This window comes from Sciurus vulgaris, assembly GCF_902686455.1.
Source record: "Sciurus vulgaris genome assembly, chromosome: 8".
NCBI lineage: Eukaryota > Metazoa > Chordata > Mammalia > Rodentia > Sciuridae > Sciurus > Sciurus vulgaris.
In genome coordinates this window covers 47,213,464-47,231,908 of record NC_136468.1, presented here as the reverse complement: position 1 = coordinate 47,231,908, position 18,445 = coordinate 47,213,464, and the positions used below count along the sequence as shown (strand labels likewise).

At 39.2% G+C, this 18,445-nt stretch overlaps 1 protein-coding gene across 1 annotated transcript in view; it reads right to left on the bottom strand.

Annotated features, from left to right (window-relative positions):
- SLC25A13 (solute carrier family 25 member 13) overlaps positions 1–18,445 on the bottom strand; it is a 216,638-nt gene that overhangs the window by 173,205 nt on the left and 24,988 nt on the right. The window contains 2 exon segments of the mRNA XM_079152267.1: positions 6,361–6,503; positions 15,567–15,620. Of these exon segments, the coding sequence (XP_079008393.1) occupies positions 6,361–6,503; positions 15,567–15,620 (197 nt within the window).

Below are 18,445 nucleotides of genomic sequence, written 5' to 3'. Positions count from 1 at the left end.
TGTGGAAGCTGAAACCATATATTTGGAAGAACTTTTCCATACTTTGTAACTTTAAAATTCTGTTGTGCACTTTGAAAAGATCTTATACATGCATGATTCCATTACACCATACACTGGTCAGCAGAAAAATTTTGTTTCCCTAAGTCCTGAAGATCTTCCAAATGCTCAGACATTTCATTACATCATATTAAAAGACCCACATCCATTAGTGTTACTACCAGTGACTTCAGAAAAGTCCTAAAATAACAGGAAGCTTTCATGTGAAAATTTTAATTCTTTCAACTAAGTAATTCTTTTGAATAAAAGCAGTATTCCATGGGAGGGGGGACTATCTCAGTTGGTAACTCAGTATTTCTCTGCAGACATCCATGTTAGAGTTAGCAGAATTTCTTAGGTGTACTTCCCACTTACTCAATTGTCAAAGGATGTGCACACAACAGTGAGATTTTAAGTCAGCAGAGCCCTCATAACTTAACTATCTCCCAAAGGTCCCAGCTATGAATATTATCCTTCTGGGTGTTATCTGGTGTTAAGGTATCAGCAGTTTTACCTATGTAGTTTTTTTAGTTAAGAATATCATCCAAATGAAAAGAACTTATTGTACTAGTATTTAGTATTATTATGTAAACAGTTCTGATCTCCTAGACTCCTGAAGAGGTCTTAGGGACTTCCAGAGGTCCACTGACCACACTTTGAGGGCAGCTGTTCTAGATGAACTCCGCATGTTCTTAACAAGAGGCCAACCTCCTAGACGACCCACCAGCATATCTTCCCGTCCTCCTACACTGTCAATTTCCTGCATTCTTCACCAAACCTTGCCCATAAACATACATTATGTTATTTATTCACCTACAAAACACCCTTCAGTGACTTCCCATTTTGCTCTGGTATGGCCCCATTTCTCACCTTCCCTTTTCAGCAAAGTGCTCCACAAGAGGGCTTGGGCTGGTGAGCAGGAGAAGAGGGAAGAGAAGGAAGGCCATGGGTACATATGAATGAGATGTGAAATCAGTACCTAGTCATTAATCAACCTTTCTGGAATTAGCAAGAAAAATAAAACCCAGGCACCTGACATTCCTAAAGATCTTCTAATACATCAGCAACATAATATCAACCTTTTTAAAAATTCTTTTTAATTTACTAGTCGTAGACAGTGTCTAGCCACCACATTGCACGTACCCCCCTATGATTTCAGACATCAAATATTAACACGAAGTGAGTAATGCAAAAAGAAAGGGGGTTAATCAGACATCTTCAGTGAAAGAAAAAGAAAATAACACTGATTCAATGAGAGCTGTTAATGAGGCTTTTTGTTTTGGTAGATTAATTTGGGAGTCTGATGACTACTAAGAACATTTAAGCTTCTCAGGTGACTGCTGTTGATTATTATCAAGGTTTTTTTTTTTTTTTCTAATTAAAGAGGTGCCTTTGCTTAATTCTACAGTTTATGAATTTTGGGTGTTTACCTCAAATCTGTGTCCACCCTAATAGTGTAGAAAACTTTGCTCATTAGCAAACTGAAAAAACTCCTCTTATTGATTCGGGATTGTACTTGACAGATGATGAGCATTTCAGGCTGCAAACTGCTGATGTTTAAATACATTACCCTAATACTCTTTAAGCATTGCCAATTGTAAACCTCATTAACTCCCAGCATGTGGCCAAGGCCTGGATTTCTTCACTACAGCCTCACAAAGTGAAAACAGGTATATAAAAATGATTTTATCATCAACATTATTATATCCTCCTTCACCTTGTGAAGTATTTAAAAGGCTGTACTTTCATTCCTCAGAAGGATAAATAAATGGCAAACAGGAAAAGCAGAGAACACACTTTGTTTATAAAGGCTACACATTCTAAACTCCTAGGTTCCTTTTATCTTTTCTTTGTTGACACCCTTATTCCTCAGGCATCAAAATCCGAACTGTCCCAGGAGTGATTCTCTGCACTCTGAACAGAATTATTTGCGGATGCTGATCATACTGCTATCATTTTGATTCAACAAAATGGGGGGTTGACAAGGCAGTAAGTTGGACCTGTCAGTCCATCACTAACAAATCAGGATGTCTGACATTCCCTTTTGCACAAGAGCCGACTTTTTTCTGCACATTGCATGTTCTTGCAGGGTGTAAAGGGGTTCCACACCTGAGGTGAAAAAACAGAGTCGGACTTGTGTATCCATGGGTCCCAAAATCTAAGGATTTAACCTCTCACAGATAGAAAATATTTAGGAAAAAAAGTTGCATCTGCACTGCAAATGTGGACTTTGGTTTCCTTGTCATTACTCCCTGAACAATACAAGACAACGACTATCATGCATTAGATATTATTAAGTAATCTAGAGATGATTTAAAGTACAGTGGAAGATGGGCACAGGTTATATGCAAACACTAGAGTATTTTATATATGGGACCGAAGCAGGTGCAGATTTTGGAATAGCAGAATCCTGTGGGGGTCCCGAATCAATCCCTCAAGGATATTGGGCAATGACTGTATGTGGTAAATGTGTATGTGATCCTAGCAAGCCAATTAGATACTCCATCCAACAGTGCCCCCACCCACACACAGACAGGGGTCAATAACTGTACCCTGCAGCCAGGCAGCCAGGACTCAACACCTAGATCTAATCCTCAACACCACTTAGTCTTCCCAGATGAGAAAGTCCAGCATTAGAGAAAACAGTTTTTTAGCCTTAGATCTCTCTGATGAGACAACAGTTGTTAATAAAATCAGAAATGTGTTTGCAAATCTCAGAGACCTAAATGAAATATTTTTCACCTTGCTCTTAACAGATAAATTGTGTGAACATTCATCCCCATTTCAAATGAAAACCAAAATCACAAACAAATCTAAGACACATCAAAAATCATACAAACAAATCCAACAGCAGAGTCCACACATTCGTGGTTCAATTCATCAGAGTGCGCAGGTCTTGACACACCTCCTCCTCCTCAGATGCTGAGACAAGCCCCTCTCACTCAGGAGGCCCACCAAGCAAAAAGCTATCACCCCGGGCATTTGAAGTGTCTTTTCCTCTCCCTCAAGGAACATCACGAACTGATTAAGCCCATCATTAAGTCAATTAAAATAGTGGAACACAGGGAAATCTAAAATGCAACAATGAATATTAACAAGGATTATGCTGTCACACAGGCAAAACAGGCCAATCCCCTGGTTCAATGGCTCTCCATTGCTCTCTAAGGTAAACTCTCCAGCTATTCTAACCCACAGTACTAATCCAAAAGAACCACATCAGAACTATGATACATATATACCAACATTTACAGAATGCAATTACAATAGTCTAGTTATGGAACCAGACTAGATGTCCATCAATAGATGAGTGGGTAATAAAATGGGTATATATATACACAAGGAGATTTACTCAGTCATAAAGAAGAATAAAATTGTCATTTGCTGGTAAATGGAACATTAAACTAAGTAAAATAAGTCAGACTTAGAAAGACAAGGGTCAAATGCTTTCTCTTGTACGTGGAAGCTGGGGTAGAAGTGGGTGAGGGAGAGAGAGGAAGAGAAAAGAAATTTTAAAAAAAAGAGGGGTGGTGGCAGTTTATGAAACTAGAAGGGAGACCAGAAGAGGAAGGGGATCTAGAGGAAGGGAAGAGGGGAGAGCATGGGAAGTAATGGAGAACAAAATCTACCCAAATTGTGTTATGTTCATGTATTAACAGACCACAACAACTCCCACTTGTACTAATTAAAATAATAATTATTAATAAAAATAACAGAAGGCAGATAAGCAGAACAGATAAGGCATCAGGGCAAGGATGCAGGGAGGGTAAGAGAAGGTACTAGGGAAAGAGATTGATCAAGTTACGATATGTACAAATATAATGAACCCCACTCTTGCGTATAATGTACCAATTAAGGAAAAAAAGATAAACACCCCAACCCTTAACATGAAGTACAAATCTCTACATGGCCCATCTCGCCCACCACCAGGCCCTGCAATTCCAAGTTCCAGGCATGCCAGCCTCTGCATTTCAGAATGCAGGGCCTTTGCAGTCAGTTTCTCTGCCTGCAATGTTGTCTCCAGTGCCCCCATCCCTCACTCCTACAGCTCAAATGTCACTCACAGGAAGTCTTCCCCGATCTCTCAGTCCCAATGAAGTTCCTATTTACTGTCTCTCACACCATGTCTCTCCTCATGTGGTCATTCTGTCTCTTCCTCTTCCCTGTGTCTGGGTCACATCTCCCTCTTCCTTTATTTCTTCTATCTTATAAAGACACTTGTGATGGAATTTAAGGCCCATCCCAGAAAACCCAGCGTAATCTCTTCATCACAACATCAGTTCATATTTATTTGGGGTTCTCTGATTAACACTTGTCCATTAAATGGTGCCAGGCATAGACAAAACTCTCAAGCTGCTGAATGGCTGGACAAGCACCCAGGGAGAAGTTCCCAGCAGGGAAGGTGGACCAAGTGACCACTTCATGAGCCATTAAATCAGAAATAAGAGAGCTCCAGCAAACAGGATCCCTTAGGCAATGAGCTGGAAATGAAACCTTAAGTTCATGCAGTGCACAGGCACCTAACTTTCTGCCCAGAGTTCAGCCTAAATCTAGACATAGGTGAAGTTTTCAGGAAGGGGCCAGGCTCTTGGGAGACAGTTCACGGCAGGAGTCACTGCCTGGGAAATGTCTAGATCAGTCAAAAGCTACTAGTAGAAAAAAGGGCTTTTTTTTTCTGGATCAAAATGGTCTTTGACCAAAGAAATTCTTCACGACCATAGGCTTTCTAATTTCCCAGGGGCGGGGTGGAACCTACATGAGTATATTGGTTTTCTACAATGGCTCTAAAAATAACAAGAAAATAAAATCATTATATTGAAGAGATGTCTGCATTCCTATGTTCACTGGAGCATTATTCACATTATCCAAGATACAGAAACAACCCAAGTGTCCATCAACAGTTGAGCACTTAAAAGAAAATGTGGTGTGTATCCACAAAATTATTCAATCATAAGAAAGAAAATTCTGTCATTTGTGACAATATGGATGAACCTGGAGGACATTATGTTAAGTGAAATAAACCAGGCACAGAAAGACAAACACCACATGCTCTCACTTACATGTGGAATCTAAAAAATTTAAAATCACAGAAGCAGAGAGCAGAATGGAGGTTACAAGCAACTAGTACAGGGGTGTGATATTAAGGCAATGCTGGTCAAAGGACACAAAATTTTACCTAGGAAGAACAGGCTCAAGAAACTCTTCATGGGACATGGTAACCATAGTTAATAACAATATAGTGTATACTTAAAAAAATTACCAAGAGAAATTTTAAATGTTCTCAACACAAAAAAATGAGTGTGTTAGTTAATAGATATGTTACTTAGCTTAACTTGGCCATTTCACAATACATATATGTTTCAAAACATCCTGGTGTGCACCATAAATATGCATAATCTTTATTTGTTGATTAAATATAAGTAAAGCAATTAACACAGGCCAGGTATTTTAAAACAGAAGAATTTATTCTATCACAGTTCTGGGAACCCAGTAACATGAGACTTCCCACAGGTTCTAGGGGAAAGTCTTTTGCTTCTTCCAGCTGCTAGTGGTTCCAGGCATTCCTTGGCTCATGGTCACATCACTTCAATCTCTGCCTCTGTGTTCACTCTTCTTCCTCTTCCCAGTGTCTATGTCAAATGTCCCTCTGCCTCTATCTTATAAAGACACTTGTAAGGGAATTTAGGGCCCACCCAGATAACTCAGAGTAATTTTTTCATCCCCAAAATCCTTAACTTTATAACATCTGGGAAGACCCTTCTTCCACTTAAGGTAACATTTACAAATCCAGGGATTAAGCAGAGAAAATTCATAATGGGAAAATATCCAAAGTCATTTTGCAAAGTGTCCCACTTAATTCTGTATGGTGTAGTCTCTCTCCTCCACCTTGCAGAATGCCTTTCCTGGTAATCTGGAATCATCATATTCTGTCTTTGAGATCCATACCATTTAATCATATGTGAAATTTTAAAGGTGATTTGAGCAAGGGAAAGATGATAAAAAAAGTTATGATCCTAGTGGTATGTTTAAATTTACTCATAATTCTACAACTGCCTTGAAAAATACCAGTGTACATATAAAAGCCCTCATATATCTCCACACCACCTCATCGATTACAATGGTTCTGCGAAATTATACATAGGTCTCCACATGAAATTACTAATTGTAAAATGATCATTGAAGGAAATATTAAGGGTAGTATTTATAAAAGAATATGTTAATGGTAATAGGTAGAGAAAAGGCTCTTAAGAGGTAGGAAGGTATATATTTAATGACTTTCTGATCATTAAAGCAACAAAAACCTGCTTTGAACAAAAATAAACATACCCATCTTTGGTCTGATCCACCACGCCACTTAAAAGTTCCACAGTCTTTGGATTAGGCTGGCTTTCTCCAAAAATATTCAAATATCGGGTAACAAAGTCATTAGGAGACATAAAATATTCACCATTTTTTTCAATGCTTGCATACTGTTAAGAAAAAGGGGAAAAAAGAAATGTTATTTTTAATACTTGATTCTCAAAAATATATAATCATGGGCTCAACATGTGAAAAGGCTGAGAATATTCAAAGGATAAAATATCAGATATGAAAATAGACTCTTTATAGTTGTAGTTATCTCCTGTCACTTCAAAGAAAAACAAAACCACATTAAATTTGTCAAATTTTGTGCTTACACCATTGGTTCTCAATTGTAAGTAATTTTCCCCCATAGGGGACATCTGGCAATGTCTGATAACAATTTTAATTGTCATAACTCAGAGGAAAGAGATGCTGTCAAATATCCTACAGTAAAGCACAGGATGTGCTCATACAACTGAGTTCTCTATCCCAAAATGTGAACAGCTCTGAGAAACCCTGGCGTACAGAAATTTAGAAAGACAAATTATGTCTTGTTTACTGACAAAAGACTCTAAAGTATTATAAAACAAATTGAAGGACAGTAGGATGAGATGCTCTAGTGCCTTGGGTTCCTACATAAGAAACCCAAACCCAACTCAACAAAAACAGTGAAGCAAAACTCAAGCTCAACCAATGTGTAATGCCAAACTGACCTCTAACCAGGGGTGTTTCACTTCAACCAATCAAATATTTTCTGTCTTGCTTCCCTCGACACTTTATAAAAGCTTCCCTCATGCACCGCTGATGGAGCCCTGAACTGCCTGTGGTCTGATGCTTCCAATTCATAAAATCATTGAGTGCTCAATGAATGTCTGAAAGATAGGGTTATCTCTCAACAGAAGTCCCGGAGGTAGCGACCTACAAGGAAGGGTGATAGACTAAGCTGAAAATCAAACTCTGAGCCACAATGCATCTTGTGGGATTTTATAGAACCAGGTATCAACTGCTGCCCTAGCTAATGTTCTCTCCACCCCTGAGCCCTACACAGAGATGGTCAATAAGAATCAGCTGGCATGCAATGCTTCTTCACCAGGTCTTGCCTTTAGTGGGACACATTCCAGCTGGAAGAGGGAACCCACTGACTTGGGTTCCATGGGTCCCCAGAGGCTGTGGGAAATGCTGAGAGCAGCATGCCAATCAAGTGGTGTCCTCTTGAAACAGAAGACCTACTGAGCCAAGAGAAGGAGAGGATAGTACAGCTAGGAGAGCAGGGCTAAGTGATGGGAACCACACTGGCAGACATAGTGACAAGGTACGCAGTGAAATGAGGTGCAAGGACAGTAACTCCCCTTCCTCAGGAACCCCAGAGTTAAGTCTAATCAAAACTGTTTTTACAAGTCATTGGTTATTTCTACATTAAAGTTCAATACAGACTAAGCCCTTGCTTATACACCTCATAATAAGCTTTAGAGTCTTTTGAGCTAGGGCTGTGTCTTTACTACATGAATGGCCTCATCTAACATCTAAGTAATTAAAATTTTCTGGGCCTCTGATTCTTCACCTGCAAAATAGGTACAACAATATTACCAGTTTCAATAGGCAGATGCTTGAAACAAATTAGATAATCATTTAGAACCCTTAGCACTATGCTCTACTACACATGACAGGCACTTTATAAAAGTTCTAGATTATTGTGTTTTGTTCTGTTTTTTTCCTCTGTCCCACTGAGTGACAGCTGCCACTGGTACAGGACCAGGACAAGGATGCAATCAGTAGTTTTCTCTCAGCACCAGCTACCAAATCCTGGCCCCACAGCACAGGGGAGGACCTGTGAATGTGCTAGTATATACCATCCTTTTCTTTTCTTTCCCTCCCTCCCTCCCTCCCTCCCTTCCTTCCTTCCTTTCTCTTTATGAGAAGGGTGCTGAAGATTTAACCCAGGGTCACTTTACACTGAACTACATCTCCAACCTTTTTTTTCTTCGAGACAGGTCTCAGTAAGTTGCCTAGGACCTCTCTAAGATGCTGAGGCTGGCCTTGAACTTGTCATCCTCCTGTCTCAGTCTTCCAAGACACTAGGATTACAGGAGTGTTCTACTGTGCCTGGCTATTTTCAATTAACGTGTTTTAGCACAATTAAAGGAAAAAAAATGGTCCAGTAATCCTACCATTCTTCAGTTAGTATTTGCTTCAGCTTCTAGGATATGCAGAAGGAAGAATATATTTTAATTTTCCTAACTGAGACAAAACAAGCTTGAAATCTGAAGGATATGCCAATAGTAATTAGAGCAATCCTATGATTTAGAGTTATGACCATTTCCTTATGACAGTGATTAATTTGTTTTAAAATATAATTTAACTTTTCTCCTACCAGTGGATAGATTATATCCAGTTTGGGGTATTTTAAATAAACCTAAGTTAGCCATTTTTGTGTGTTACACTTGTCCAAATTCCTGACAATTTTCGAAAGCTAGACTCCTAGAAAAGAAATTGTTGAGTCAAGGGAGAGCAACTTCAAGGCTCTTGGTGCTTATTATCACGCTGCTCTCCAGAAAAGATTGTACCAATTTACACTCCCACCAGCAGTGTGTGAACATGACCTTTCCCCTCTTTGTCTATCATATTTGTTGCAAATATTTTTCCAGTTTGATATTTTTATATAATTGAATCTGTAGATTTATTTTCCTTTGCAATTTCTTCCACTACTTTTCTAAGCTTAAAAAACTAGTCTTTCTTCATTACAAGATTAAATATTCACTCACAGTTCCTTTTAGCCTTTTTAAAGTACGGTTACCTTTAGGTTTTAGTAGACCAGTGCTTTATTTTTGCACATGGTCTGAGGTAAGAATCCTACAACCTTGTTTTTCCCACTTACTCTTGGTTGTTTCCGAACCACACATGAAATCATTCTCCCTTCCCTACTCTTTAGGACGCCTGCTTTGCATATGGTCACTAGGGAAAGCCCTGACAAGCAGGCTCGATCTTCAGCAACAGGTCTGATGAGTTGGTAATGGCTTCCCAGAGCAAACACTGTTCTGAATCTGCCCTGAACTTCACAGGAGAATGTCAGCATGGATTGAGAGTTCTTGTCATCACTGCAACGGGAAATGTTTCAGGATCATCCTCTCAATACACCTGGCTACTCTTGCAAAATTGTGTGCATCTTACTTGCTACAAGAAGAGGGAAAGCTCTGTCTGGATAGGAATTGTTTTCCTATCTTTTTCTTTGTTGTGTCCTCAAATTCCCAGACTACTGCCAGGCAGAGAGTGAAACAAGTTCAATAGATATTTATCAAAATGAATGAAAGGTTAAAAAAAGTTGTATTACTTTGCTCCTAGAAGTTTTCTTGGCTTGACGATCACACTTTGATTTTCCCTAAATGACCTTTAGAATCAATGTCAAATTGCTGCCCCCTTAAAAAAAGTTCCATTGAAAATGCACAATAAAACCACAATAAAATTCTACTAATCACCCACAAAATAATGAAGGATAACAACATTGGCAAAAATGTGGAGCAAATACTCTCACATATTGGTGGTATAATAAACTGATAAACCATTTTAGACAACTGCTACTGAACATAACAGACTCAGCAATTTCAATCATATGTCAATCTCCAACAGAAATTTTCACGTATGTATATAACATCAAACAATATGCCAAAGGGTCCATAGTAGTGTTATTTATAATAGAAAAAGGTACAAAAAATAACTCCTGTTAACTAGTAACAGGATACATAAACAGATTATGATATAGTAATAACAGAATACAACACAAGCAATGAGAATATACTAACTCCAACTATACACAACACTTGTTTTTGTTTGTGTTCTTGATAATAGCCATTCTAAGTGGAGTAAGATGAAATCTTAGAGTTGTTTTAATTTGCATTTGTCTAATTACTAGAGATGTTGAACACTTTTTCATATATTTGTTAATCACCTGTATATTTTCTGTAAAGTGTCTGTCCAGTTCCTTGGCCCATTTATTGATTGGGTTCTTTATATTTTTGGTATAAAGTTTTATAAGTTCTTTATAAATTTTGGAGACTAGTGCTATTAAAAAAATGCAAATAAAAAGTAAAATACAATTTTTCAACTAACTGGTTGGCAGAAATATTTTTTGTTGTTGCTGTTGTACTTAATAATAATCTGAATTGGTAACATAATGTGGGAACTGTACACTTCCACACTCCCACCCAAAATATGTAGTCTGTTAAGAGCAATCAAATGCTTTAATCTATTGTAAACCCACTCTTTAACCCAACAATGCCACTTCTAGGAATTCCTACTAAGAAAATAATGCAAGCTATATACAAATATATGAGTTGTTATGATAGCAAAGTAGAGCTGGCAACTAAACATCCAGTCATAAACATCAGTCACAATTAGGTAAATTGTGGTAAGATAAATTATGGTAGAACAGTTATACACAGGAATATCACACAGCATTAAAGTATTGTAGAAACACATCCAATTATAAGAAAAAGTGTTCATAATATATTAGGTGAGGGAAAATACTGGATACGAAACACTATTTTTTTTCTCATGTCAAAGAAAAAATCTGTACACATATACAGAGACACACACCCAGTAAGAGAGACCACTATATCTATACTGACATCAAGTTACTTTATTTGTCTTTTAGATCATCATGACAGAAACTGGTTTGTTGTTAAGACAGTTTTTCAAACAAGGCATTTTTCCTACAAAAATGTTTAAAGTGAACATCATGCTTTTGTTGAGAGATTAATTCTAAAACTCCAAGTACAATGCACTATTACTCCCTAACACATCCCACTTCTCCTGCCCAGCCCCTTCCCTGTTTTCCCATCTTCCACTTCCAACATGTAGCCACTCTAGACTGTAGGCTTCTGAACAGCCCATGACCATCTCCTTCCCTCCCCCTTGAGCCACTGCTTCCCTCCTTTATTTCTCTGTTCATATTACTGGCATCTCTCTGCACCCAGGGTATACACCTTCCCTCCCTGCTCTCTCTCATTTATATTAAAACAACAGTCGCTTTCATCAAATATCCCTTCAAAAGTGTCTCTGACTTGTCCAATCCTCACTCCTCCTGGTGTTATGACCTTAATAACTCTGAGGGCCTCCAACACCATCACTCCCAAGACCACACACCTCATGGCCTTGCTGCACCAGTCCAATCTCAAACCCATCTTCCTTGTCACTGGATTACTTAGAAAACCTTCAATGGCTTCCTATTGTTCAGTGGCATGCCAAACTCCCAATTACCTTTCCAATTTTATTACCCGCACCCTGTAATACTTAGCAGATTCCCTGGCAGAGAGCTGTATTTAAATAAACATTTGACAAATGAACAAGAATCCTTCAACCTGGCCCTGTCTCTGGGCTTTCCTTCCATGTGGTCCTCTTCTCTCTCCCACCATCCCAGGGGCTCCTCACATTCTCTCCACCAGCCTTCCCTGACCACTAGTCGAAATGGCAACTGCTCCCTCCTTCCGTTTCCTGTGGTATTTGCTGTAACCACACAGGCAGAACCTTCGAGTATGCTGACTTAGATTCTTTTTACCTTCTGTTGCTTGTCTACAAATCTGATCTCCTGTATAAAATCTGAACTTCTTTGAGACACAGTTATTGCTTACATTTCTTTTGCTCAGCTCACTCACAGCAGAATTTAAACAGAATATCTGTTTAAATTAATGTGAAACAACACCAAAAGCATTAGGTGGACAAAAAGAAAAAAAAAAAAAATGCCTGTCAACACAGAGGTTAAAAGCAGAATTGTCTACCTAGACTCATACTTCTGCATCCAGATAAAATGTAATATATTTCTTCTCACAAGAGTCTGCACAATACACTCAAATGCTTTTGCCTGGCATGTTTTGTGCTAAGTCTCTCCCTCCCTACCAAGCTAGAATCACTAGACCCTGCACTCCAGGCCACCCAAACTATCAGCTATTCCCTCCACACAATTGGCACACTTAGAGTTCTCTGCTTTGTACATGCTGTTTTCTTTGTTTAGAACAGTCTTCCTTTTACTTCAAATCTTCCTCTAACTTCTCCATCTGACAAATACCTATTAGTCTTCAAGCATGGCTCAAACATCCTGTCTGTAACTCTGATAACCCTCTATAGGAAGAAGTAATAAATCTCACCTTATCTTCCTTTAATCATGTATAATATTTATCCACCATATTGTGACTTTCTGTATTCTTGCACATGCATACACACAGTAAGATATTTAAGGGCAGGAGTCATGATGCATGCATCTGTAATGCCCAACACCTAACACCTACCTAATACCTAACAGGCAATGTCAAGGAAGGAAGGAAGGGAGGGAGGGAAGGAGGGAGGAAAAGTTGATTTAAACTCATCTCTAAAACATAAACTAAAAAAAAACCTGAGTTGCAGTCATTCCAGTCCTCCAAGAACCTTTCCTCATCTGGCTCAGTATAACAGGTTCTCTCTCACCTCTGCAGTTACCAACTCCTCTACTTCCTTCTACTCCCTGTACATCTGGAAGAAAGGAGACAATGAAGCTCCATTCCCCCTCCCCCAAGCTAAAAGAATCCTCTCTCCACCTAGTTAGCAGGGAGACAATTGGGATATTTCACACAGAATTTTTATTAGTAAGAAAATCAAGTCAGAAAAAATTCACACACACAAAATCAGCAAAGTAGACAGGTTTACAGAATGCTTACGCTGATCCGTACTTAACTAAAAAGCCCAGCCTGGCAGCCCCCACGGCGCCTCATTCCCCTTTCTCTTCTTCACCACAATACTGTCTGCGGTGGGTAGGAAACAAGGGATCCTCAGCTCTCTGAGCCAGGGTGGATTTGTGTTGGTCCCACACTATCCAAGCCTGGTGAGGTCACCAGAACCTCTGCCAGATCTGCAATCCCTTCCACAGACTGCTGATGCTGTTTTCTTGAGGAAACCCCCACCCCCACCCCATCTCCTCAGACTCCAAGGCATAAAAACTTGTTCAAAAGCCACAAACTCCTGGTTGCCGAAGTTTCCTCTCTGATTTCAAAGATTCCACTCCCAGCCTTCAGGTCCATGGTCACAGAAACCCCATTAGGTAACTCTTCAGAACTCCTGCTATAACTGAGTCCACTGCAGCCAATCAGACTTGCCCCCAGCCTAGACCTGCCCAATACCGAGTGGATATTGCAGCTGGCAAAGATGCTATTCCAAACTGAGATCTTAACCTAGCCTCACCAACTGCCACATGGCCTCAAGTAGTCACTGTCTTTAAATGGAGTCTTTCCAATGGATCATGTCAACAGACCAGTGAGCAGCAGAGCTGCACCATTTACAGAGACAGCCTCTAAGTTGTTCTCAGTTTCTGTTAGAAGGAGGCTCTTAACTCCTGTTAGAAAAGTGAAGTGGTATGCCCTGAGTTGAAAGACTAATTATAACTTCAACAGCTCTGGTGAATTTATCCATTTCTCTAGGCTCCTTGGCAGCACACTTAGATGTTCTTCTGCAAGTATCTTTCAAAATTAAATCATTAAAGAGTTTTACAACAGCAATAGGCTTTCATACACCTGATCCCAATCACAGTGGGCCCAATATGCACACAGCAACAGACATTTGTTTAGGGAGGAAAAGAACACTTTTCTTTTTTCTCAGTTTTCATTTTCTAGACTCTCTATACTGTATTGTGCTTTTTGGGGAAAAAGCAAATTTATAAAGAATCCTGTCTTTTCTGTACAATCCAAACCTCCCTACAAATTCATCCTTTCTTCCTTTCCCAAAACTGCCCCTGTTTAGTCATTTTTCAATTGAAATCTATCCTTCCTATATTTGAATTACTTAATTTCACACTTTGAATCAATATCTAAGGCATAGTAGGTTCTGGGCTTGGCGAAATAAGTTACCCCACCAAATCTTCACAAGCTTTTGTAACCTTTTACTATGAAAATGTTCCAACATATGCAAAGTACAGAAAATAGTATAAACCCAATATCCCACTTTCCAATTTCAAAAATCATCATACTGCCCACTCATTCTTCCCACTCCACCAAAATTGGCTTATGTAAAGACAAATCTCAGGCATCACGATCTCATCTGTAAATGCTTTGGTGTCTATTTCTGATAGACTGTATATTTCTCAGATTCGGAATGTCATTATTCAGCTTATAAATCAATTAATTACAATTCATGAGTATTAAATATCCCGTCAGTACTTGAATTCCCTAATGTCTCCATCTTTTTGTTCTTGCTGTTCCATTTTGGTTTTTCAGTGCTAAGGATTCAACCCAGAACCTTGCACATGTCAGACAAGGGCTCTTTCACTGAGCTGTACCTCCAGCCCTCATTCACCTTTTTTAAGCTAATGCATTTTGATGAGAACAGTGAGGCTCGCAGAATTAGTAACCTGCTAGCTCACATCAGTACACATCAAGGCACCAACCTGATACCTTAACTCCCCATTCCAGTCAGCACTGGTTCCCTTCTCACAATATTTAGAAAAGTCCACATATTTTGCTTTTATTGTCTTTACAAAAGTGGCCTTTCCTTTTTTGAGTACTTTAATTTCCGTTCAGTCACATAAATGTGCGTCAGTGTTGGAGACCAGAATAAGACTTTTATTATATTACACATTCACTGCCCAGCACTATCACGTAGGTAGAAGCCTAAGAAACCAAGAAAATGAGCTTGTGTAGTATCTGGTGTGCTTGAGTATTATTCCCCTGAGGCTGTCTCACAGGGCCCCATGGCTGTAATAAAATGACAGTGGTTATGATGATAAGAAAACAAAAATGGGCTTTTTCTACCAAGCAGAGACTGGATGGTCCCCTCTGGAAGAGTACAGGATTATGGGGGTGTTTACAAAGACCTTTAAACTTCTCAGTAGAAAAAGCATTGTCATGGTCCTTTGCAGGTTAACCCTGAAGAGGTAAATGAGCTGCAAGACTACCGTGCCAACTCCTTTTCAGCACTTGATACCATGTAAGATAAAGAAGAAAAAAAAAAAAAAAAAAAAAAAACACCATGTTGCCATCAAAAACAATTGGCTACACATTTCCTATACATTTTTTTAAAGACAGAATTGTAAAGCAACTCTTTCACAAATCCAATGTAAAAATACTTAGGATTTTTTTTTAATTTAACAATGAAATAAATAGTTGTTTGAAAATTATCTTTCCAAGTTTTAGAACACAAACCAAATAAGAAACAAAATAGATCCCTTTTATACTGACCTTCAAAAATATTGCTCTAAGCTCAGCTGGATCTGCTCTCTTGGTTAAAGCCACCTATAAATAAACATAAAAATGTTTATATTATTAGAACAAAGCTGAGAAATCAAGCTAGCAGACTAAGGGAAAATAAACTTCAGGTTAGAAATAAGTGGATTTCACTTTTATACTTAAAACATCAAATTGCCCCAGTGCATAAATGAGTTCCTAGATTTTAAATTAGACTCTGTATGTGGTTTCTAGAGTGATAATCGTCTGTTCAAGAAGCCAGTTAAAGCTCATAATATCTAGTGTTTAATGTATATTGTTTTTTAAAAAAGAACAAAAACAAAAAAATTGAAACAGATTTTTAAACACCTGGCATTTTTTAACTACACTCCAGGGGTATCTCATGCCTTTCACAGGAGAATATTAAAGTACAACCTGTTTGCTAACTATGCAAGGGAATATATTTCTTAAAGAAGTCAGTGAACTAGGCAAATCATATTAAAGAACCTAAGGAATTACTTCCCATAGTTCCACCATGAACAGGCGTGTATACCTAGCTACCCGGCAATGCCAAGGAACTTGTCCTCTCCCCAACTTCTAATTTAATAAATCAGAAGTCTCCAAAGGTATGACTATTATTCTCCACATTCAGAAATACAAGAGACTGTGGTTACCTTCCATGAGTAAAATTTGACAGATTAGCTCAGAATAGGTGTTGTGCTTAATTCTCCAGGCCACAAAGTCCAAAAACATCACTGGGGAAAAGCAAGACAAACTTGAACATGACTGCCCCAGGCCAACACAAAAGAGCCCTTATGTAGAAGCAAACAGTGGGCTTATTCAGCGTCCCATCACCCAATCCTGCTGGCAGAAACCATCATGAGACTGAATTCTCACCAAGCACAGCATCGCCCCAAGATACAGCCAAGGAGGGGCTCCTGGAACCACCCCAACACTGGAGCCATGTCACTATCCACGGGGAGATTTATGCAAATTGTTCTAAATCCTTTCTGTGTGTTTGCAAAGACTCTTCTGAGATCTTGGGACAATGAATTCTCTGTCTCTAAGTATGGAACTGCTGAGCTCCTTGGCCCTCCACTGTCAGGAATAATTTTATTAACTAATCACTGAAATGGGAGAGGTAGTCTTTCTGAAACCAGTTGGTTAGTCACCTTTTTTCCCAAAGTAAGACTGATAACTCTTTTAATTTTAGCTCAGTACCTATAACCACCAATTCTATTTTTACTCACAAGAATTTCTAATATTTTCTTATAATCCTGAATTAGTTGGTGGTCTCTGCTCTTCAATAGAGGGAAAAATAGACTGCTAACCAACTTAACCAAGATTAATGATACTGCTGACCTAAAAGTTCCAGAAGAGGATTCCTCCTGTGGGGTCTCTACTCTGAAAAAGGTGGGTCAGGACAAACACTCCTGGAGAGGTCATAAAAGCACTCCTACCTCCTCCATCGTCAGAGCAGGGAAATGCCCTCCTCTACACCAGGATTCCCACCCTTCACGATGGTCCAGAAGTAACATTTTGAAAAAGTCATTCAATATCGTAAGTTCTTAGTTGGTTTTCCTTTTAAAAGCCAAAGGAATTTTCCACAAAATGAACTATTACTATTCTATCTGAATACCACATCCTTTAAAACTACTTAGTTCACTATGCTGCACACTTCGTAAGGCCTTCACTGGGCAATGCTGTCTCAGTGAAACTTTCCCTGCCTTAAATTCCCACAGCACAGTCTGCTTACCAATCCCAAAATGTACATTCAGTGTTTTACCCCAGAACCACACCTCTGTGACAGAAAGCAGGTATTCACTTTGTAAGTTGCCCAGGATTTAGGGCACAGGACACACATGAAAACAATCCATACAGTGACCACCACTTACAAGTCATGTCACTTAGAACGTAGAGAACACTGGACAGTGTTCAGACCATGATTATTCTTTCCTTGGATCCTCACAGCAAATCTGAGATCCGATAGATATAACTCTGCCCCATGTGACGGAAGAGGAAACTGAGGCTCATTTATTTCCCCAAAAGCCAGGGTGAGAGCCAATCTGTGCCTACATTTTAAGTGTTTCCCGAGTCTTGGGGTTCTAAATCTCTCACTTCCTTCTGTACCACGTTATAAGTAGTTTCAACATGACCCTGACTTACGCTAACCAGGAATATCACAGAGCATGTGTATATTAATCAAGACTCTCCCAATTTCTCCTAATACCACCAGTTCAGTGTCCATCCAATGCTGTAAAGAGCATGGCTTTAGCTGGGTATGGTGGTGCACATCTATAATACCAGGGACTCAGATGCCAGGGCAGGAGGATTGCTAGCTTGAAGCCAGCCTCAGTAACTAAGATTGTCTCAAAATAAAAAATAAAAAGGGCTGGAGATGTGGCTTGGTGGTAGACTGTCCCTGAGTTCAGTTGTTCAAATTCCAGTAAGTGGAGTAGAGGGGAGGGGGCTTCAGTGTCAGACCATTTTTACATGGGGTTCAGGTCTGACCTCTTGAGCTCGCTGGCTGTGTGACCCTGGTGCTCTTGACTCTCAGCCTCAGTTTCCTCATCTCTAAAACAGGAAGTCCCAGAGACTTGGAAGAGCAATAAGAAATAATTACATGAAGTATTAAGCACCAAAAAGACCAGATAGCTAAAGCACTTAATAAATGGTATCAATCACTATTTGGATTATTTGTCCAAAGATATATATAGTCTACCATGCTTACTTCTTAATATGTTAAAGGATGAGTCACCTGGTTCAAATGACGGGAGAAATAGGGAGGAGAGAGGGGAAGGGACTCACAATCCTCAGAAACAACTCACCAAACCACTGAGACAACACTGAAGCCACTCTAAGTCATCATCCCCTCTGTTCTCCTAGCCCAATAT